This window comes from Notothenia rossii (assembly GCF_949606895.1).
Source record: "Notothenia rossii genome assembly, chromosome: 5".
NCBI classification, from domain to species: Eukaryota; Metazoa; Chordata; class Actinopteri; order Perciformes; family Nototheniidae; genus Notothenia; species Notothenia rossii.
In genome coordinates this window covers 51,278,194-51,299,911 of record NC_136903.1, presented here as the reverse complement: position 1 = coordinate 51,299,911, position 21,718 = coordinate 51,278,194, and the positions used below count along the sequence as shown (strand labels likewise).

Below are 21,718 nucleotides of genomic sequence, written 5' to 3'. Positions count from 1 at the left end.
ATGAGGAGGAGGGGGGTGGGTGTGTGTGTGTGTGTGTGTGTGTGTGTGTGTGTGTGTGTGTGTGTGTGTGTGTGTGTGTGTGTGTGTGTGTGTGTGTGTGTGTGTGTGTGTGTGTGTGTGTGTGTGTGTGTGTGTGTGTGTGTGTGTGTGTGTGTGTGTGTGTGTGTGTCTTTCTGTGATGTAGCTTGCTTCTAGTATGCTTGTTTATCATAGCAACTCTTTAAAAGTGCTCCCTTTCATTCAGTAGTAGCCTAGTAACAGGGTGCGGGAGAATAATCACCTTTTTTCCGCTTCCCGCATATTTCACAACTGTTCGCATATTTCGCAACTTTCCGCATATTTCGCAACTTTCCGCATATTACGCAACTTCCCGCAATTTTCCCGCATAAAATCACATAAAAACCCCGCATTTTTATCGCATAATCAAGGATTTTAGCCCGCATAATCAATGATTTTAGCCCGCATAATTAAGGATTTTGGCCCGCGTTTTTCTGGAGGGTCTAAATGTCGAATGAACAGCAACAAAATGTCACAGCAAGGCCACATGTAAGTAGTTTTTGATTTGGTTGTATACTGTGTCTTATGAACCTTTATGAAATTCAGTTTGTACGTTTGTCTGTACATTATTAGCTTGTGAACTAGCTATCTAATTTAATGTTTGAATAAAGCTGTAGTATAAAGTTAAAGCCTGAAAAAGGAACTTTGGCGATATATCGGTTAAATATAAAATATAATTGATCAACTACACATACAAACCCAAAGTACAATGATCTCTGATCATTTTAATGTGTTGTTGATGTTTTAGGCAGAGTGTGCAACATCTCATTGGCTATGGCCAGGATGCTGTTGCAGTATAAATTGAGTCATGACAACTGGCGACATTCTATTATTTTCGTCATAGGAATCCGGGGCGTGTACATTGAGGACCCATTGTTGACTTACCAGGAAAGAAACATCGTTTGTCGTTTACGTTCATCTTTTGCTATATCTGCCTTCCTAAGATCACTTTGCTGCACATTCAGTACTCGTATGTGAGGTTGTGGGTGAGAGTCCGATATCGTGACGCTTACAGGGAGGTATCGAACATTACAAAGTAGGTGACTGTGTGGATGCCTGTTCAATACATTGCAACCTTCAATAAATCATTTAAATTATATATTTGTGTCCGACTTTCATTTGTTCATCGTTCTTAATGTGATGTATAGTAGCTTTGATAGCTGCCCATACCTTAAGACAGCCTAAAAGTAAAACACAAGTTGTTTATTCACAGCCCGAACGCTCATCGAGATGACTGGATCAGTCATGAAAACTTGTGATCAGCTCCGATTAAATTGTGATATCAATTCTGTAGCTAACCTCCAGGGAGCACGTTTATTTTATGAAATACCTGTATCCCTCTCATCACAACAAGACTCTACACTTTGCAGGAAAAACAGTTACATACATGAAAATAACCTTGATGCATGGGAATTGAACACACAAACTAACAGATAAATCATCAGAAGAATACAGAGAGGAAATAAATAACAACAGGAACACGGAAGGCAGGCAGAATTGCTTAGACACGGGTGTCACATGAAATTGAAATGTTCTGGAAAGTTCCTTATACAGCTTTAGCCTTTTTTTATCTCATGAAGTCCCTAAGTGACACACACTGAACAGTCTGGGGTCATGGTCCTTGTCATTTACTTTTGTCTTCCCATAACAACAGGTCCAAGATGTCCATGTGTCAGGCTAAAACATGTGACAGAACTAGCTAGATTTGGAAAGGTTTTTTGTTGCTAAAGTTAATATTCAAGCCATTTAAGAATAAAAATGCTTACATGACATGTCATTTGTTCAACATTAAGCTGTCTTCGGCTCTTTTCTGCTGTAACAAATGTAAATGTCCCCTCTGTGGGACGAATAAAGGTATTCTGATTCTGATTACATTTAACCTGTTGTGGAAACATTTCTTGATGAAATTGATATGAAACAAATGCCATAAATATTGCTGTGACACATGGTGTCACATTGGGACTTTAACCCTAAACATTCACAGTAAACCCGGAGTGACATATATGCACAATTAGAAATATGATTATGGTCTGGTCAGTTAATTTAGCTGATTCAATTATATTTAGTTAACATATGCTTTATTCTTCAATTCATAGTATGTTCAAACAAATGCAAACCAAAACATCATCCTTGTTAATTAAGTTATAAATAAGAGTTACTTTACCATTAAAGCCCAGATATTTGACACTCGGGGGGTTACTTGTCAGAAATGTGTCTATTTAGTCTAAATGACGTTCCCCTTAATTTCCCCAAAAGTAGAAATGGGTCCGGGTTCTTATGGGTTAAACGTATAGGCTTAAAGGCATAATAGAACTACCGTATTATATGTATTCAACTTGTGCCCCGCTGGACTTACTTTTCTGTGGTTTACCGTTACTGTGACATATCAGTATAGCCACGGAAGATAGTTTGTGTGTTTAATTCCCATGCATCAAGGTTATTTTCATGTATGTAATTGTTTTTCCTGCACAGTGTAGAGTCTTGTTCTGATGAGAGGGATAAAGGTATTTCATAAAATAAACGTGCTCCCTGGAGAATAGCTACAGAATTGATATCACAATTTAATCGGAGCTGATCACAAGTTGTCAGGACTGATCCAGTCATCTCGATGAGCGTTCGGGCTGTGAATAAACAACTTGTGTTTTACTTTTAGGCTGTCTGAAGGTATGGACAGCTATCAAAGCTACTATACATCACATTAAGAACGATGAACAAATGAAAGTCGGACACAAATATATAATTTAAATGATTTATTGAAGTTTGCAATGTTTTGAACAGGCATCCACACAGTCACCTATTTTGAAATGTTCGATACCTCCCTGTAAGCGTCACGATATCGGACTCTCACCCACAACCTCACATACGAGTACTGAATGTGCAGCAAAGTGATCTTAGTAAGGCAGATATAGCAAAAGATGAATGTAAACGACAAACGAGGCGATCGACATGTTTCTTTCCTGGTAAGTCAACAATGGGTCCTCAATGTACACGCCCCGGATTCCTATGACGAAAATAATAGAATGTCGCCAGTTGTCATGACTCAACTTATACTGCAACAATGCTATACGGGGTTGACACTAAAAGGCTTCATATTAATCTGCTGAAAGTGTTGCTTTGTGCTCATTGAAAATACGATTTTGATGTTGAAATATAAAGCCTCTGGTGCACAAATACTGAGAATGGACTTTACAGTGAACTAGGAGGCATCGTGTTGCAGTTACATTTGTGAAATGAAACATATTTGCATATTTATAGGTTCTGACATTTTTAAGGAGGGAGGAGTAGATGTAATTTTAAGGAGATAATTTAACTTGTTTTGTGGATAAACTTTATCAAACTAATTATTATTTGATATTATATAAGGGGTAAATGTAACGTTATTACTAGCTTCCACATCTCATAGCTCGTTATCAGTCACCTATATAACTAACAACGAGACCCTCTTCTTAACTAATCTGAGCTCTGTCTGTCCAACAGGACATATTGAGACAGCAGTTGATGGAAAGACTTCTCACCAAACTGCAATCAGCCTTGAACCAGCAACCACTAAATGTGGATTATTTAGAGTTCCTGCATCGCCATGAGCTGATTATGTTTGAATCGTTCCATGAGCAGATAGGAGGTGTATCAGAGATTACAGAAGCAATACGAAACCTACATCATGTTGTCCGGTTGGAAATTAACGCAAGGTCTATGCCCATTGTAGAACAGGAAACCGAAGTTGGTCCAGGTTCTGGTCAACCCAAAATGGTGATAGAGAGAGAAAAACTAACACATTTGCTGAACACACATCTGCCAGTCTCCTGCATTGCAAAATGCCTCTGCGTTTCAAGAAGAACGATTTACAGGAGAATGCAAGAATTTTGCTTGTCTATAAGAGGATCATACAGCACAATGACTGACCAAGAACTTGACAACGTAATTTTAGGTATTAAAAGTCAGATGCCAAATGCTGGTTATCGAATGGTTCAAGGCCATTTGGTTTCAATGGGCCTCCGTGTTCAGTGGTGGAGAATGATGGCCTCTATGCATCGGGTTGATGCTGCTGGGATCTTCAGACGGATCACAGAACTAGGGTGTGTTGTGCGAAGAAGTTATTCCGTGCGAGGCCTTCTCTCCCTGGTCCACATTGACACAAATCATAAACTGATAAGGTAGAGTAAAATATCCTGTTTATGCAATTACCTACACAGTGAATGTTGGGAGTATATAATAAGAACAACCTTAGTTATATAGTAACCTTTTTCCCTTTTGAACAGGTACAATATTGTGGTCTTTGGTGGAGTGGACGGCTACTCAAGGAAGGTAATTAATGTGTTCTTGCTTATTATTGTTAAAGAAATGCAGCTTAAAGTACAAAGCCTCTTGTGACCAGCAGTTATACTTCTGAAATAACACTTATTTGCATATTTATAGATTATGTTATACACATCTTAAAACATGTCTAGAGGGGGAATCATCAATGTTATTAGCTTGATGCAGATTGTTTTTGATTGTATAATTAGAGCTTAAAATGCATATTGTATGAAGATCTCAACCTCCACACGGCGACATAGCTGACCTATGCATGAAATCATAATCTGCTGCTTAAGACATGTAGTTCTTATCGTTAGTTTGATCAAAAAGTGTATATTTTTTCTCCTGCTCCTTGGAATAATTATTGAGCTAGAAGATAATGATTCCTGTTTAGATCCAATTATTATTATCCAATCTGGTTATACTTTTTTTAATACAAAGCATCTTAAGGGAGCAATAATGTATTGGCTTAAAGAAAATATATCTGAGGAAGCTGTAATAAATCAAGTTGCATTTTAGTATGCAAAATATACGAAGTTGATATTTTTGAAAATTACCAATATAATAATTGAAATACCAAATCCTGTTGATAGTTCTGTTGAAATTAAATGAAACTATGTGTAAAGATGTAGGACGTGCCTATCTTTCTTTTATGGTATAATACAATACTAAAAGCTCTAAGGCTAGCCATAGCTGAAAAAAGATGTAAACTATTTCATCTGGTTTCTATGCAGATCATGTACTTGGATGCTGCAACAAATAACAGAGCATCAACTGCATACTCATTCTTCCTGAGATCAACCCAGCTTCATGGCATACCATCAAGGTATTTTGCCCTGACAAAACAAAAAGAGGATGTTTTTTTACAACAATATCTTTCATTTCATCTACTGAAGTTAAAGTAAACCTTGTTAAATTAATTATTCAATTATTTATTATTAAAATGTATTTTGATCTTAGGGTAAGGGCGGATCAGGGAGTCGAAAACGTGGACATCGCACAATACATGTTTGCCACACGGGTCACAGGAAGAGTCAGCTTTATCTCTGGAAAGAGTGTCCACAATCAGAGGCTAGTTGTGTTTTTATGTCTTGAAATGTTGACTGTATAATTATTAGTAACTGTAGCAGTTTGGTTGTTCAATGAACGCAAAAATAGCTGTATAAATCCAAGTAAATCAATTAAAATGTAATTCTAGGATAGAGCGACTTCGGCGTGACGTCTGGGTTGCAGTCAGCAGCAAGTACCATGATGTTCTTCACTCTCTGGAGGAAGATGGTCTGCTTGATATCTCTGATGTGGTTCACCTCTTTGGTGTGCACTACATCTTTGTCCCTCGACTTCGAATAATAATAATAATAATAATAATAATAATAGATTTAATTTGTTAGCGCTTTTACAGGTGCTCAAAGACGCTTTACAGATAATAGTGAAGAAAAAAGAAAAGAGAAGAAAGGAACAACAAATAAATATATAGTTAAAGTTAAAGTCAAATAATACAAAAACAATCACACATGAAAAGCCAGATTGAAGAGGTGAGTTTTTGTGAGTTTTTTGAAGGTGGTGAGGTCGGTGCAGTCTCTGATGGGTTGTGGGAGTGAGTTCCAGAGGGAGGGGGCAGCGACGGAGAAGGCTCTGTACCCCAGGTCCGGTGATTGGTGCAGGTGGGGATGGATAGGAGGTTGGCTTCTGATGAGCGGAGGCAGCGGGAAGGGGTGTGGTGGTGCAGGAGGTCTGTGAGCTAGGGGGGGGCCTGGTTGTTGAGGGCTTTGTAAGTTATGAGGAGGACTTTGAAGTGGATTCTTTGACGGACGGGGAGCCAGTGGAGGTTCTGGAGGATGGGAGTGATGTGGTCTCGGGAGCGGGTATGGGTGAGGAGGCGGACAGCAGAGTTCTGGATATGTTGGAGTTTATTGAGGAGGTTGTATGGTATGCCATAGAGGATGCTATTGCAGTAGTCGAGTCGTGATGGGATGAATGCATGAATTAGGGTTTCAGCAGCAGAGGAGGAGAGTGATGGGCGGAGACGGGCAATGTTTTTGAGGTGGAAAAAGGCGGTGCTGGTGATGTGATTTATGTGGTGGTTGAATTTGAGCTGACTGTCGAAAATGACTCCGAGGTTGCGGATGTGAGGGGGGGAGATAGAGTGTGGCTGTCAATGGTGAAGTTGAAATTCTGGATGTCTTTGATACGGGATGGGGGGCCGATGATGATGATGTCTGATTTGGCACTGTTCAGTTGGAGATAGTTTGTTTGCATCCATGCTTTTATTTCTGAGAGACAGTTGGTGAGAGTGGAGTGTGTTGTGGGGGTGATGGTTTTTGTTGAGATATAAAGTTGGATGTCATCGGCGTAGCAGTGAAATTGAAGGTTGTGGCGACTAATTATTTTGCCAAGGGGGAGCATGTAAAGGATGAAGAGGAGGGGGCCAAGCACCGAACCCTGGGGGACGCCTTGGGACAGAGGAGCAGTGGAGGAGGTGCAGTTGTTGATGTTGATAAACTGATGTCTGTCGGTGAGGTAGGATTTCAGCCAGGAGAGTGCAGTGTCAGTGATGTTGAGTGATGATTCGAGGAGGGACAGCAGGATGGTGTGGTTGATGGTGTCGAATGCTGCGGTGAGGTCGAGGAGGATGAGGATGTTCAGGTTGCCGGAGTCAGAGGAGAGGAGGAGGTCGTTTGTGATTTTCAGAAGAGCTGTTTCTGTGCTGTGTTTTGATCGGAAACCGGATTGAAATGGCTCAAAGAGGTCATTGGAGCTGAGGTGGGATTTTAGTTGTGAGGCAATGACACGTTCAAGTATTGTTAACAGAAAGGGGAGATTTGAGATGGGCCGGAAGTTGGACATGATGTCAGGTGTGAGTCCAGGTCTTTTGAGAATGGGTGTGACAGCAGCCAGTTTGAGAGAGGGGGGAACTGATCCAGATCTGAGGGAGGGGTTAATGATGGTGGCGATGAGCTGGGAGATGGCAGGGAGGCTCTCTTTAACAAATTTGGAGGGCATTGGGTCAAGTGTGCAGGTGGAGTTAATTCCAGTCATGAAGTGGGACAGTTGCATGGGGGTCACAGGGGAGAAGTGGGACAGGGGCTGTGAGGTGAAGGGGGGGAGCCAGGAGAGGAGGTGGGGGGTGCTGATGAGGGTGTCAGATTGCTGTAAATGTTGCTGATTTTGGTTTGGAAAAACGAAAGGAAGGAGTTGCACTGTTCGGTGGTGAAGGACGAGGTGGCGTTGTCACAGGGTTTGAGAAGTTTGCTGATGGTGGAGAAGAGATGCTTGGGGTTGCTGGAGCCAGACTGAATGAGTTGTGAGTCGTAATTAGACCGGGCTGCTTTGAGTGCATTACTGTACTGCTGGAGATAGTCTTTGTAGATTTGAAGATGGACTGTTAGTGTGGTTTTCTTGTGTTGGCGTTCAAGTTGACGTTTCCTTGATTTCATTTGGCGGAGTTCGGGGGTATACCAGGGGGCGGAGTGTAAGAAAGAGACATTTTTAGTTTTTGTGGGGGCCAGTTCATTGAGACAGAAGGAGAGGGTGCTGTTATAATAGTCCACAAGTTCAGATGGGTTTTCAGAAAGTGGGGGGGGGGAGGCAGACATCTTGCAGGTAATGGAGGCAGTGACTGCTGAAGGTGAGATGGATTTGAGGTTTCTGTAGGTTATTGTGCGTTTTTGCTTTTGGGCGGGGATGGGGATGTTGATATCCATGATGATGGCCAGGTGATCAGAGACGTGGAGATTGAGGCTGGACAGATGATGGATGGTGAGACCAGTGGAGCAGACCAAGTCCAGGATGTGACCACGGCTGTGTGTTGGGAAGTTGATGTGTTGAGAGAAGTTGCAGCAATGAAGGGTTTCCTTAAATTCAGAGGCATATTTGCAGGTCGGGTCGTCAATATGAATTTTAAAATCCCCTAAGAGGAGAACAGATGGGGATATGGCAGAAAGCTGAGTGAGAATGTCAGAGAGGTCGGAGAGAAAGGAGGGGTTTGGCTTCGGGGGACGGTAGATGATGGCTGTGACCAGGGGAGTGGGACCAGAGAGTTTAAAGATCAGGTGTTCAAATGAAGAAACATCAGGGATGGGGATTATGGTAGCTTTTATTTCCTTTCTGATAATAGCAGCTATACCACCACCCCGCCCTTGTGGGCGAGGTTTGTCAATGTATGTGAATCCTGCTGGGGTGATTTGATTTAAAGAAAAATAGTCCAGGAGCTTTTGCCATGTTTCGGTCAGATACAGAAAGTCCAGGTTATTGTCTTTAATGAATTAATTCAGAATGTGGCTTTTATTGTGGATGGAGCGTGTGTTGAGCAGGGCTGCTCTGAGGTGACGTTGCATTGGGGGGGGTTGTGTGGACCGGGGAAGTGGAAGGAGATTGGTCAGATTCACGTGTTTTTTGTTGTGATGGCGTAGTGTGGGCACGTGACAGGACCGAATGGACGGGATGGAGTGTGGAGACGTGGAATGAAATAAAAACTTACGGCCAGAGCCTCTGTTTGGAGGATGGCGTTTGCGGAGTATTTCATTATCTGCGAGGATGTCCATGCAGTCCGGAGGCAGGCGGTTATTAAAGGAGTGGAGATCTGACAGGGAGTAGAGCGGCGGCATGATCCCTTGAAGTGGCGCTAGCACGGAGCTAGCTAATGCTGGGGACCCAGGCAGCAGAGACCAGGAGCCGGATGACCGTGGAAGAAGGAGCGGTGTGAGTCCAGATAAAATGAGAGTGATAATCCACAGCATATCAGGAGAATGATTCCAGTGGTTTCCAGAGGAGAATCGTAGGAGGGGCTGACAGCCTGGTGCAGATTGGGAGCCGGGTGACCAGCCTACTAGCTTGTTAGCTAGCTTGTTAGCCACCGTCTGTAGGCGGCAGGGAGAGACGATGTCAGCGGGGAAGCCGGCTGATCGCAGTGGGATGGGAAGACCCACACGAGCCGCGGAGTTAGGGTGGAGTTAGGCTGGAGTTAGGGTGGAGTTGGGGTGGAGTTGGGGTGGAGACAGAATTGTTAGCTCGGCAGACTTCAGGGAGCGGAGGAGCATCTAGGTAGCAGCCTGCTAGGTCCGATAATGCTAGCTAGCTAGCGGGCTAGGGACCGATGAGCAGGAAAGAGCCAGCAGGTAGGAGATGACAACACATCTGATATTTTTGCTGATGACTGACGTTTCAAAAGTAGAGAGCCAGACAGGAGAGGTTCTAATCTGGACTAAAGAACAATATTTGGGGCGGAGGAGCGGCGAACAAACAACGCCAGCATCCTCGGCGACCCGGGAAAAGTGTAATGTAATGTAAAAGAATAATCATCCTCTAAGGACAGAGGGAGGTCTCACTCCTGAACAGCTGTGGTGTATGGGACATCTACAAGATCTAGACGAAGGGGAGAGACTTGAGGTAACAGTTAGAGTTCCCATTAAATATATTTTAAAAAACAATTGAGTTGCAAAGGTGTGTGGCAGGCAGATATATCTAGTTTTGAGACATAATAGACATCAATGCCAATTGGACAATGGAGCATGAAAGCCCCAAAAAAAATTATATTTATTTCTAAACAACATGGTTAAAAGGTCTGAATCAATGTGAGCTTCTGTCTTCAATTGTGCATAGATATGCTGTAATTCAATTGTTTACATCTACAAACCTTACAGTTCTGTTGCATTGAGTGATGAGAGGCATATCTCACAGATGTATAACATTATTGGAAACAGCAACCGGTTCAATAACTAGTATTTCTAGAATAATACGACTTTGAGTAAACAAAATCACCTTTATGTAACATGTTTATTTTTTTAAATCACACGTTACATAAGTGTATGAAAATACTTCATGTACTAAACGTATTTTAATTGTTTTCCTGGATCCTTAGGAACTTCAAGACCCAGGCACCATACTGCAAGAAGACTCGAACGGGGCAGTTGTGGTTCCTGAAGTTGTGTGCCCCCTGGATGACGAAGACCTAGAAGAACTTCAGAGAACTGTTGATCCTTTGGAACATTCTCATTCACATGGCCATGACTTGTACTCACGATTCTTGCACAGTGTGTACAATGACAATTGAACGTGAACTCTTAAACTGACACATTAGCTGATTACAACAACCTTGTTTAACAGATATTTGTTGAGAATACACAGAGCCCAACCATTGGTCCTTATTTGCCTTTCTGCTTGTCTGAGGTTTTGTTAAAAAACTTTGTAACAATGTATGCTTTCCCAACTAATAAAAGCATGACTTCATCAAACAGCCATTAACAAATATATGTAAACATATATACACTCAGCTCTTGTCTTAGTTTGAGTAGAGCTAGTTGTTTTAAACTCTGTGGAATCCACCACCATATCTCACTGCTTCACCCATGATTCTTCTAAAGTCAGTGTAAGTGCTGAGATGCTTTACTGGAAAAGTCACAGTTTTAGTACACACACTCACAATTGGGTAACAAATTAAGTGATCTCCTAGCCGCTCCCTGAAGTCATGGTCAAATTTGCATGTTATTTTGAAATATCTCTTTTTATCAGGGAGGATGGGGATGTGGGCCTGCCCCGTCATCCACTGGAGCACGTGTGGCACTGCAAGAGGATCCTTGTCACCAGCTGCACTGTCTGTCTCCCCATCTGTGACGGATGTATATTTTAAATAACACAAATTAAGAAAAGCAATTATCCAAGAACATTTATTAGGTATGTGCTCAGTACATTAAAATCAGTAAAGCATTCATTCATATGTGTACTGTATTCTACAGTATATCATACCTAACATTTCAACTTCCTGCAAGAAATCTTGCAGGAAGTTGATCACCTTCCTCTCAGTTCTCTCCTGAGACGTCCCTTTTTCGCTAAAACGTGGCTGGCAGTTCATCATGATGACATCTGCATCTGCCTATAAAGAGAGTGAATGCAGATTTAGTTTAATATCTTGTAAGTGTTCAAACCAAAGCTATTAAGGCAATACAGAATGAAAAGTACAATAAAAAAAGAAGAATAGAGTCTAAAAATAAATAAATAGTGGCAGTTAAAATTCTTACTTTGGTGATCTTCCCTGGAACAAATAAGGAGTGACAAGCTTTAGGGTTTCTAGCCATCTGATCCACCAGGCCATACAGCTCCATGCCCTTTCTGAGTTGCTGCAGCATTGGAATCAGTCTTGTTGTGGAATGTAAGACAATTGCTCTTTGAACAAAAGCAGAAAGGAATTAAACACTGGTTGGAAAAATAAACATTTAAAAATTAATATTGTACAACTCTTACCGAATGATGCTGTCTTTATTGTCCATTTTGAGCTGGCTTGTATATCCACAGCTGACAATTTCATCAGCCCACAACATCAGAGACTGCTCATCTGCAGAATCTTCGACCTGAGAATGTGCAACATTGAAATAAAGGACAGATTTACAATAGGTGTTAAAACATAGATCTAATTCATATCTAACAATGCTCAACAGAGTACTCACCTTGCTGATGAGAAGACCGGATTCTATATCAGAAACATCCTCCTTTGAAAGTGAATAAATGTCCACCTCTTCTGTGCAGAGGAAGTTGTAGCACCACGCTCTCAGAAAGGCAGGAGGTGGGCCACCTTGTGCGATGCTTACTGACATTATTTCACCAATAGTTCTGTGTGCAAGGTAGAGAAACTCTTTGTAAAAAAACTCCTTACATAAATGACAATGTGTACAAAAACAGTATGTTACCAACCTGAAGTTGTCATTATCAAGGTCTGTCAAAGAGTAGTTAGGATTTTTCCCCTGGCTCCCAGCTCCTTCAAATAATCTGTTTTCAATACCTGAAACCATGTCTTACGGAAAAAAAGCAAATAAGCAATGATCCTTTGGTTTTGTTTAATATCAAAACAAAACAGTTAAATGAACTTACCAGTCAAAAACTATTTCCTTATTGCTCCAGTGTCAATGCCTGCCTCTCCTATGTAGACCACCTTAAGAGCACTGGCAGGAGATGCAGCTTTTTTTCTTTTCCACTGGAGAATGCCCCTGTCTGGAAGGCCCTCTCTGTCCACACACAGTTTGAACTCTGTTGTGGTGTCAACTTGGTGTTCAACTAAGCGCAATACATCTTCCGTGCTTAAGGAAGAGGACAGAGAAAATATAAGACTATCCCAATTTTCCAAACATTTTGTATACATTATTGCCATATAACTGTCCTATTATTATGCTGAACAATATTTGGGAAAGAAAAGGCTATCAAATGGCGTGATTAGAAAAGAGTGCACCATGTGCTATGTTTTGAATAGCCTGTTAAAATAATTTGAGAGCTAGCTTTTGGGGGAGACATTAAAGCATGTGGATAGCATGATGGTGCTCATTATTTATTCTGTATTTGATATAAACTCATGCAAAGGTCATCTTAATAAAACGTACCTTTTTGGTTTGCATACTGGAGGTTGAGCAACTGTACTTGGACTATTGTTCTCTGATGCAGGAGTCCCTGTACATTCAAAGCTGCACAAACAATATGCAGTTTAAAACACAAAACACTGAATATGTAGACATTCTACAGGTGGAACATCTATAAAATATAATGTTTATGATACAAAGAGCAGAATAAAGCAGATCACCTCTCTCCACATACTGTAGGCTAGCATGGACTGTGATTTCATCGTCTGGGAATTATTTGGTGCAAATTGGACACACCACCTAAAGTTTGAAAGAAATATGCTCCATGTTACAAACAGCTGAAACACTAGTGCAAAGGGAACTAAAGTGATTGTGCAGTGTAGTTGTGTGCTGTTCTACCTTGCAAGTGTTCTCCACGATACACAATTCATCAGAGGACTGCAGATTAACAAAAAAGTCATTTATTTCAATAAACAATTTATATTTTCCTCGTCTTTTTCTAAAGGCAATTTACCAAATACAAAAACAATTTTCTCTCACCTCATCAACAGTCTCATCAGAGGACAGTTTTAGACTGCATGTCCTAATGTGTACTGCAAGCATCTGCAAAGGCATCACTTCATGACATTGGAAACATGTCTTCTTTGGCATTTTTGTAAAGCAGTGCGAGTCAGGAGGCAGTGGAGCGATGTCCAATGTCTCTTGAAGTGGTACTATGTAAAAAGTGGCTTTGCCACCTGCTGACATAGCTCGCAGAGCTTTGACAGAATACCCCTCTGCTTCTGGTGGAATGACTGAGCTTTCGTCTTCCACTGCCACCTTAATTGAGAGAAAGAGAGAGAACATGTTTTGTCATTCTGCCACCTTTAATGCTTACAACAAGTAATCAATACCTCAGAAGGGTTCATGCACACCAACAAGTAATACAGTAATATGAAAACTCAACAAAACAAAATCCCACAAACCTGTAGCCTTATGCAAGAGCCATCCTCGAAATTTTTGGAAATGTGTCAGCCAGGAGCCTTAAAATCTTGAGAGAGAGAGAGAGAGAGAGAGAGAGAGAGAGAGAGAGAAAAAAAAGCATTGATGTGACAATACGCTGAAGTACAATAATTTACTTTAATGATAAGTCAAACAAATGAACTGACAAACTATACCTCTGTGTGATCACCATCTTCAGGAAGAGTCAGTGTTTGTCTTCCCATGCCTGCCTGGAGGAGTTCAAGCTCCTCAGTTGGCAACGGTGTGCTGGCGATATTTTTTGGCAACAGATAAAAATGTAAAGCAGTTGTTTTAATTGTTGTCTTAACAAGATGCTTGGTGGCAGTTAAGCACCTCTTTTTACCACGACGGAAGTTTGGTTTGAAAAATCCTGGAAAAGATCTGTGGAATAAATTATATGTTTTATATTTATTTATAACTATTTTCGTTTTGCTTAAAAAAATCTAAATAGTACATGTTGGCTATATATATTTTCCAATGCTATTACAAACCAAGTCTTGTTCAAGTTCAAGTTCATATTTTAATTTAATCATGTCAGCGATGTGACTACTGGACTTAAGAAAACAACATTGATTTTTAATTTTTTTAAGCAAAACGAAAATATAATTATGTGGCTGAAATACGAACCTTGCCATCTCTTGCGGCACTGTCACTGGCACTACATTCCTAGGTGCAGGAGGCTCTGTCTCCGTCGGCCTTCCTGAGCCGCTTGCGGCCATAGTGTTAAGCAGCAAAGACACCAGGTTTCTGGCTGCTGACTCAACTGCACCATCGCCCTAAAATCAATTCAGGATGTAACATTAATATGATCATATTTTCAGTTAAACTAGAACAGCCAGGGGTCAAGGTACAATGTTCTTTTATTTATGATACTAGAACACAGGGTAAAGAGTGTGATTTTATCGCAGAGTGATGAAACGTATACCAATAGAATCTGTGGACTCTCAGCGTTCATATGACATCTAGTATTTGCAGATTGCATGAAAGATCGCTACCGTGAGTTATGTGCAAAGTGTCTCTCTATCTATCTATCTCTCTCTCTCTCTCTCTCTCTATCTATTAAGAACCGCAATAAACAACAGGCATTGCTTCGCACAAGATCAATAGCGCGAAAATCACTGAATATTTCTATAAGGTAAATATTACCCGCTGGCGCTGATGGGTATAAATGTCAATTTTTTGGGCCATTTTTAAAATCTGACTTCATATTGACAATGTTTGTCTAATACTAGCGCTAATATTAGGCTACGGTTTGTTAGCTGTTTGCTTAAACTACCCATATAACTATGTTGCCGGATAGCAAACTCCACCTTATCTGAAACGATCGGATAAAAGGTTTCGTCAAAGGTATTGCAAACAATAACGTGATATCAGAAAACTAGAAATGTATAACTCACCTGACAATGTGGCGTAGTAATCTCTTCGTTCGAGTCTGTCATGTCCTGTAAATGTCAACGATAATAAGAACACCAACAGCCTGATGGCAACCGAAAATCCCTCTCTTCTCTCATCTCAGATAGAAGATATGATTGGAGACGGCCAGCCAATCAGAATTGACCTTCTCGAGTTTTCCGATTGATTGGTTTTGTGGCACATTTGTAACGCTGTGACAATTTGAGCGAGCGCAAGCAAAGCTGAGCGCACACAGGCTGGAGAGGTCGAGCGAGCGAGGGAGAGAGAGCGCGTGCAGCAGCCTGCCTGCTATAATACAAAACAAAATGTCTGCCTGCTCTCCACAATGATCAATAACAGCGAACGGATGGTCAAAGTAAGGTACAAATAAACAGAATCACACTAAGCCTGGTCAGTGTTGCCTGACTTTATAAAGTGTGTGGTCACGTTCTAGTCACTTTGCTCATTGCTAATGCTTGTTACAACTTGTATTTGCCGTAATGGCCATAAACTGTTATTGCTCAGGTTAATCTCGCCCCCAGGGCCGCCACTCCCTACACGCAGATCACGCAGACTGCGTGGGGCCTCACCTTGCTGAGGGGGCGTCATATTGCGGACGATCTATGCGTGAATGCGGTGCAATTAATCTTATGCACAATTGCGGTGCAATTATGTGCTCCACAGTTTCAGTTTTCAGTTCTAACAGTTCTAACTGTCAACATTCACAAAACATGTGTGGCTGACCCGGAGGGCCATATGAAATACTTTCGTCTCCCTCCGACGTAAGCGTGACATATGCGGTTTTGGGGGAAAAGAGCCGGCTCCGCTGCAGTGTGAACAGGAAAAAACTGTGCTTATCAGGCTCAAGCTCCGAACCGGCCCTGGAACCGCGTTTGTGTGAAAGGGGCATAACTGACGGGTCAAATTTGACAGGGAACACCAAAGTAAGGGGGGGAAAACCAACACGACAGAAGTGCATTGTCCCTTCTTAAATAAACAAATACAAATTCAAAATGTAGCTATTTCAGGCTTTTCCTCTTTCATATGAATCTGAACAAACACATTTGTTGTTGCCGTTGTTCTTCTGATAGTGTAACATCATGGACAACATGACCCCCCTCACCCGCAGGGGGGTTGGGGACGATGCTGTTGTCCCGGCCCTCACACACCCACTCCATGCAGCAGCGGCCTGGCAGTCTGAGCAGCTGAGGGCGGGGGCACCCCTCAGCAGGCCTCTGCAGATCCTCGCTGAACAGGGGCACACAGGTCACCCCCCCACCCATGCAGTGGCACAGCTGGGCACAGGACGGTTGAAATACATCCCCCTCCTCCAGCCTCCTGCCATCCAGCTCACAGCCCAGCTGGTTTCCACCTGACCACAACAGAAGGAGGGGGGGGGGACGTTATGCGGGGGAGTGCCACGCTTACTACATCCTTTTGGTGCCAATATGTGGTGAGTTAAGTCAACATGTGCAGACAGAGAACCTGCAGGAAACATGTTGGTATCAAATCGCTACCTGGAGCTGAGCAAGAAACTGTTATAGAGAGTCAGAAAGATGGTCGGTTTTATCAAATAACTGAAAACATGAAAAAAATGAAACACACACCTGCTCAATAATGCAATAATTATTATCATGATGAACATAGTAGTAGCAGTAGTTGTAGTGGTAGTAGTACTTGTTGTAGTAGCAGGCAACCTCATTACTATCAGTAGTTTGAGTAAACTTAAAAAAGAAACCTCAGATTGCTTATAATAAGGAAGAATAGGAAGGGTATATTTCAAGCTTGTTATGTTAATAAGTTAATGGGCTTTTTTTAATCAACTAACATTTGTTTGAAAATGTTCTCAACTTTAATTGACTTCGATTATTTTCATTAACACATGAAAATGACTATGTCATATATTTTTACACACGGGCTGTATTTAGGACAGCCCTAACATGAAATGGCTGTTATCCTTTAAATGAGAGGTAGGCGATGCTATGGTAGTAATGAGCAGAGCATGGAGTAGCAGTAGCTTCTGATCAGACTGATTTGTGTGAGTGTGTGAGTGTGTACGCACCGACACACTGTCCCGGCTCCCCAGGGAAGCTAGCGCTGAGGTCACACTGCAGGCCCCGGGAGGCATCACAGGGCCGCCGGGGGCCACAGGCCTCGCCCTCCTGCTGGGCGCACAGCCTGCAGCACCCACAGCCGTCTGACACCAGGGGGACCCCCGCCGGGCAGCGCGGCATGCTGGGAGGGCACTGGCAGGGCCCCACACAAGGTTGGTAGCACACCTGGTGTGAGAGAGCAGAGGTGGGAAGAAACTAAGTGCACATACTCAAGTAACATTTTGAGATACTTGTACTTTCCCTGAGTATTTCCATTTTTTGCTACTTTGTACTTCTACTCAACTACTTGTATTTAATACCTTTTACAGATGTGGATGAATGATGTGAAATATAACCAAGTCTCAAATCAGACTTTAGTTCCACCTGGAGTAAATTCAAAAGCCACCCTGCAGTATACAAAGTCATTCAAACTAGCTGCACCTTTACCAGCTTTGAGAACACTTTCATGATCAATCATTATAAAACACATCATATATATTATTCTGAAATGGACCAATCTGCACTATGACTACTTTTTACTTTTGGTACTTTAAGCATATTTTGATGTCAATACTTTTGTACTTTTACTTGAGTAACATTTTGATTCTGAATGCAGGACTTTTACTGTAACAGAGTATTCCTACACTCTACTTTTTCTCAAGTACAAGATCTGAGTACTCCACCCCTGGGGGCGAGATACAGCTGCTGTTTAAACTGTCGCTCAGCAGCCTGTTTTGCAGCTAATTAGCTCTCAGGGTATAAAATTAGTAAACAATGCTTGTTTCTACGGGTTCCACCTAGAGTTTAAACAGGTTTTGACCACATAGACACACATATGCTGAAGTAAAGTTTGGCTACACAGTGAAGTAAAGTATGCCGTCACTGAAGATAATTGGTTAGTGCTGGAAGGAGTTTGGCATGAAGTCATGTTATGCGAAAGTATTGAATGTTCACTGGAATTCCTTTCTACTGAAGAAACAACATGATGCTGTTGAGGGTTTCAAATAGGGTTGCAAAGGGGCGGAACATTTCCGGTACATTTCCGGAAAGTTTTTGGTAAATTTCCATGAGAAGTTAAGCTCGGGAATTTTGGAAATATTCCATATTTGAAATAAATAAATTTAAGTTTTCCGCACTCTCGCGGGAATATCTCTGAGAGCGAGCTTAAGTTTCACTTTCGATTGCATGATATAGCCCAGCGCAACACCTTCGTCACACATGTTGCCACTTGTTTGTACCATTTTCAGGCGATTTGTAATCCGTTTTAGAAAAACGATTTGTTTTTTTTTATATTTGGGGAGAAACACAGTAGGCTACTAGATGAATACATTTGTATGTGATATTTGCAATTTTAAACATAAAATAAATATATTACCCCATAATATCTTACTTCACTCTGTGTAGTCCACAGGCTCAAATGTGTGGCTTCATTTGTTTTGTGCTTTGGGCTCAAAAGTGTGATCCAGTCTTCTAGAAATCATCTGTGCATGTGATGGAGGAATGCACAGTGCTTGTAGGGGGTGTGGTCCAGAGGCGCGGGAAGGTATTTTGAGTGGGGGTGCTGAGGTGCTGGACTCCAGTGAACACTATTACGGGCACTATAGAGCACGCAGAAAAAAACTCCCCACACGCAAACACACAGTAAACCCGCGACTGTTACAATGAAGGCTCGATAATCAGCTCACGGCATATAGGCAGGGGTAAAGTGCTATTTTTTACGAGTGGGGAGCGGACCTCACCTCCTCTAGGGGGGTCCGGGGGGATGCTCCCCCGGGAAGATTTTTTTTAAATATTGAAGTTAAAAGCATCAATCTGGTGCACTTTGAGAGCAACATTAAGAGATCTATGGATACATCTCTCAACACCCAGATGAAACACAACTATAAGCAGATGTTCTTTTTCTTTATGGATATTTTACAAATCACTCCCCTTTCAAACTGTATTCTTGTTTTACTTCCATATAGTATTTCATAACTGTTTTTCCTTTATTCTCTTATGTTTTTTATAACTATAATGATCATATGAAGGTGTGCCGCGGAAATAATCTTTTGAATAATTTTTGACCAAACCGTTTGAGACCCACTGAGATAACTTAGACTAAAGTTAACTATTTAAACACTCAGAGAGTCCTTTAGCTCACCTGAGCCTCTCAGTCTGAGAGGAGAGCTCTCCTCCAGCTTGTTGTGGAACAAACAGCTCCGTATGTCCGTTAGTGCAGCTAGCTAACCAGATGCTAACAACACGGTCCCTGCTGCTGGCACCGGTCCCTCTCTCTCTCCCCCTCTCTCACACACACTAAATCAGGGGCGCCGGAAGCAGGGGGGCCAAGGGGCCATTGGCCCCCCCACTTTTATGGATCAATTCAAAAATATACGTGTATTTGTGTAAAAAAATATTTTTCCGGGGTTCGAGTTTTTTGTTTGATTTTAAATAAGCAAAGTCTTGGCTTTCAGAATATGAAACTTTTATTTCCAAAAACAAACGATAAATACAGTTTTGAAGCTTGTAAAGGGAAGAAGACAGGCACCTCGCTCTCACTCGGCTCCCCCTCAGCGCAGCAGCAGCAGCAGCTCCCCTCCCCCTCCCTCTCACTGAAATTATTAATGTAAACCGTATAGTAATCTAGATAACACGGCAGGGTCCGTGACAGTTTCATCTGATTTCAAATAAACAAAGTCTTGGCTTTCAGAATATTAAACTTGTTTCGGCAAATCCAGATGATAAATACAACTTTGAAAGCTTGTAACGGCATAATTACAAGAGGAGAACGGAGTAATTTAACGTCACAGGGCATAACAACAGCCGGTGTTTCTCGTCTGTGTGTTTAACACAGACACACTTGCGAGTTTACCCCAGACAAGTAATCCAAACGAAAATATTTTCCCTCCATAGCTACTCTGGTCATTTGCCCCGCTAATAATCAATCAGATCGATGGATTCCAGAGAAGAGGAAACTTTGAACGTCTTTTTCTCAAAATTATGACTCGGTGGCAATCATTATATAATGTGACATTTTGCTTAATATTTGGAGTACAACAACAATCCTGATATCATTAGAAAGCTAGGAATCTCCTCTTTCCAACAGTGTATACAACTCAAAATGTGTCTTTGGGTCAATGCGAGCAGTTCAAATATTGCACTAGGTAAAATAAAGCAGGCAAACATAACAGGAAGAATATGTACATTTTAATCCAATCAAAGAGGACATTGTCACACCATTCAAATGTATCAAGTAGCCTACATTACAACCAATAAAAAAGCTGAGATTTGTTTATTTGTTACGTTGTTCTGTGTGTGGCAGCCGTTAACCTAGAAAGATAAACTTAGCTCGCAAACATGTCAGAAGAACCAGCGCATAAGAAAATGAAATAAAGTCAAACTAAACTTAAATTCAACCACTTCAATGTCACATCCCTGACATCCACCACAACTCCGGAGCCTGGACCTTCAACTATAGAACCAGCGCAGCCAGATAAACCCAAAAGCAGCAGCTCTGCGGCCGCAGAGACTGTCAAAACCGCAGGCCTCGTTGAACCGAAACAGGCTGGTTCCGACTGCGTGGAGGCTTGTTGTCGCGACATCGAGACGGGTAAAGCTGCACAGCTAATTGTTGATAAAAAGGAGACCGCTAGATCGTTTGGACAAAGAGAAAGGTACTTTAATGCAGAATGGTACAAAAACCGAGAGTGGCTAATTCTTTGTAAAACCACTAAACGGGCCTTCTGTGAAATTTGCAGATTTGCTGCTGTCAAACGGCTGGTAACTTTCTCAAAATGTGGAGATGACAGTTTTGTAAATACCGGATGTAATAACTGGAAAAAGTGCCCAAGCCTCCTGGACAGCCACGAAAAGTCCAATGTTCACAGAGAGTGTGTTCAAAAAAAGTGTGCTTTCTTCAGTCAAACACCAGTCAACATCCAGCTTGTCCAACAGGAGCGTATTGAGCAGGAAAAAAGAAGAGATGGGATGATGGAGCAGCTGCGCTGTCTGCAGTTTCTAACCCGTGATGAGGATAAGGAGAGCAATTTCAAAAGGCTAGTAGAACTCGTAGCTGATAAAAACCCCACTCTGAGAAGCTTCATGCTCACCGGGAAATATGCATCACACGAGACAATCAATGAACTCATAAACCAAATGTATCGGGAATCTCTCACCACTTTATTAACAGAAATTAAAAACAATGCAGAACATTATGCAGTTATTGTGGATGAAACTCGCGATTGCTCCGGGCATGAACAATTGTCTCTGACTGTACGATGGGTATCAGCTGATTATGTTGTCCATGAAGACTTCATAGGAATGTATGACTGTCCTAAGACTGACGCATTATCAATAACGCTTACTATTAAGGACATGTTACTGAGATGCGGCCTGGACATTGGTGACATGAGAGGGCAAACCTACGATGGCGCATCTGTTCTACAGGGACAAATGTCAGGTGTGGCCAAACGTTTTAAAGACATCAATCCCAAAGCAATCTCAATGCATTGCACTAATCACAGCTTAAACCTCATACTCCAGGAAGCTGCTTCAAAG

At 41.8% G+C, this 21,718-nt stretch overlaps 4 protein-coding genes and 1 long non-coding RNA gene across 6 annotated transcripts in view; 1 reads left to right on the top strand and 4 right to left on the bottom strand.

Annotated features, from left to right (window-relative positions):
- The window catches only part of LOC307038730 (uncharacterized protein), a 111,727-nt gene extending 92,287 nt beyond the window's left edge, over window positions 1–19,440 (bottom strand). Inside the window, exon 1 of the mRNA XM_079680375.1 lies at window positions 19,323–19,440. The gene's annotated coding sequence lies outside the window, so the exon portion shown is untranslated. The remainder of the gene's footprint in view (window positions 1–19,322) is intronic.
- LOC307039104 overlaps window positions 1–21,718 on the top strand; it is a 514,347-nt gene that overhangs the window by 109,063 nt on the left and 383,566 nt on the right. The gene's annotated exons all lie outside the window — the stretch shown is intronic.
- LOC307038731 (E3 SUMO-protein ligase ZBED1-like) overlaps window positions 1–21,718 on the bottom strand; it is a 236,827-nt gene that overhangs the window by 49,082 nt on the left and 166,027 nt on the right. The window lies entirely within an intron of this gene.
- LOC307038725 (uncharacterized protein) lies at window positions 10,658–14,031 on the bottom strand (the record flags this gene model as incomplete). Of its 2 annotated transcripts, XM_079680366.1 has the most annotated exons (13): window positions 13,853–14,031; window positions 13,661–13,725; window positions 13,236–13,514; window positions 13,095–13,133; window positions 12,917–12,995; window positions 12,720–12,800; window positions 12,217–12,422; window positions 12,040–12,139; window positions 11,796–11,958; window positions 11,593–11,699; window positions 11,370–11,514; window positions 11,098–11,224; window positions 10,658–10,959 (listed from the first exon to the last, which is right to left on the bottom strand). In XM_079680366.1, the coding sequence occupies exons 8-13, from the start codon at window positions 12,135–12,137 to the stop codon at window positions 10,658–10,660; spliced, it is 942 nt and encodes a 313-aa protein (XP_079536492.1). In that variant the 5' UTR covers window positions 12,138–12,139; window positions 12,217–12,422; window positions 12,720–12,800; window positions 12,917–12,995; window positions 13,095–13,133; window positions 13,236–13,514; window positions 13,661–13,725; window positions 13,853–14,031. The 2 variants fall into 2 exon arrangements, with proteins under 2 accessions (XP_079536492.1, XP_079536493.1); XM_079680367.1 differs by lacking the exons at window positions 12,217–12,422; window positions 12,720–12,800; window positions 12,917–12,995; ... (2 more) ...; window positions 13,661–13,725; window positions 13,853–14,031 and having other exon boundaries at window positions 12,040–12,174.
- On the bottom strand, window positions 14,338–21,264 carry LOC307041176 (CCN family member 5-like; the record flags this gene model as incomplete). The annotated part of the gene is made up of 4 exons (XM_079684498.1): window positions 14,338–14,473; window positions 16,213–16,461; window positions 17,152–17,368; window positions 21,250–21,264. The coding sequence occupies 4 exons, from the start codon at window positions 21,262–21,264 to the stop codon at window positions 14,457–14,459; spliced, it is 498 nt and encodes a 165-aa protein (XP_079540624.1). The 3' UTR covers window positions 14,338–14,456.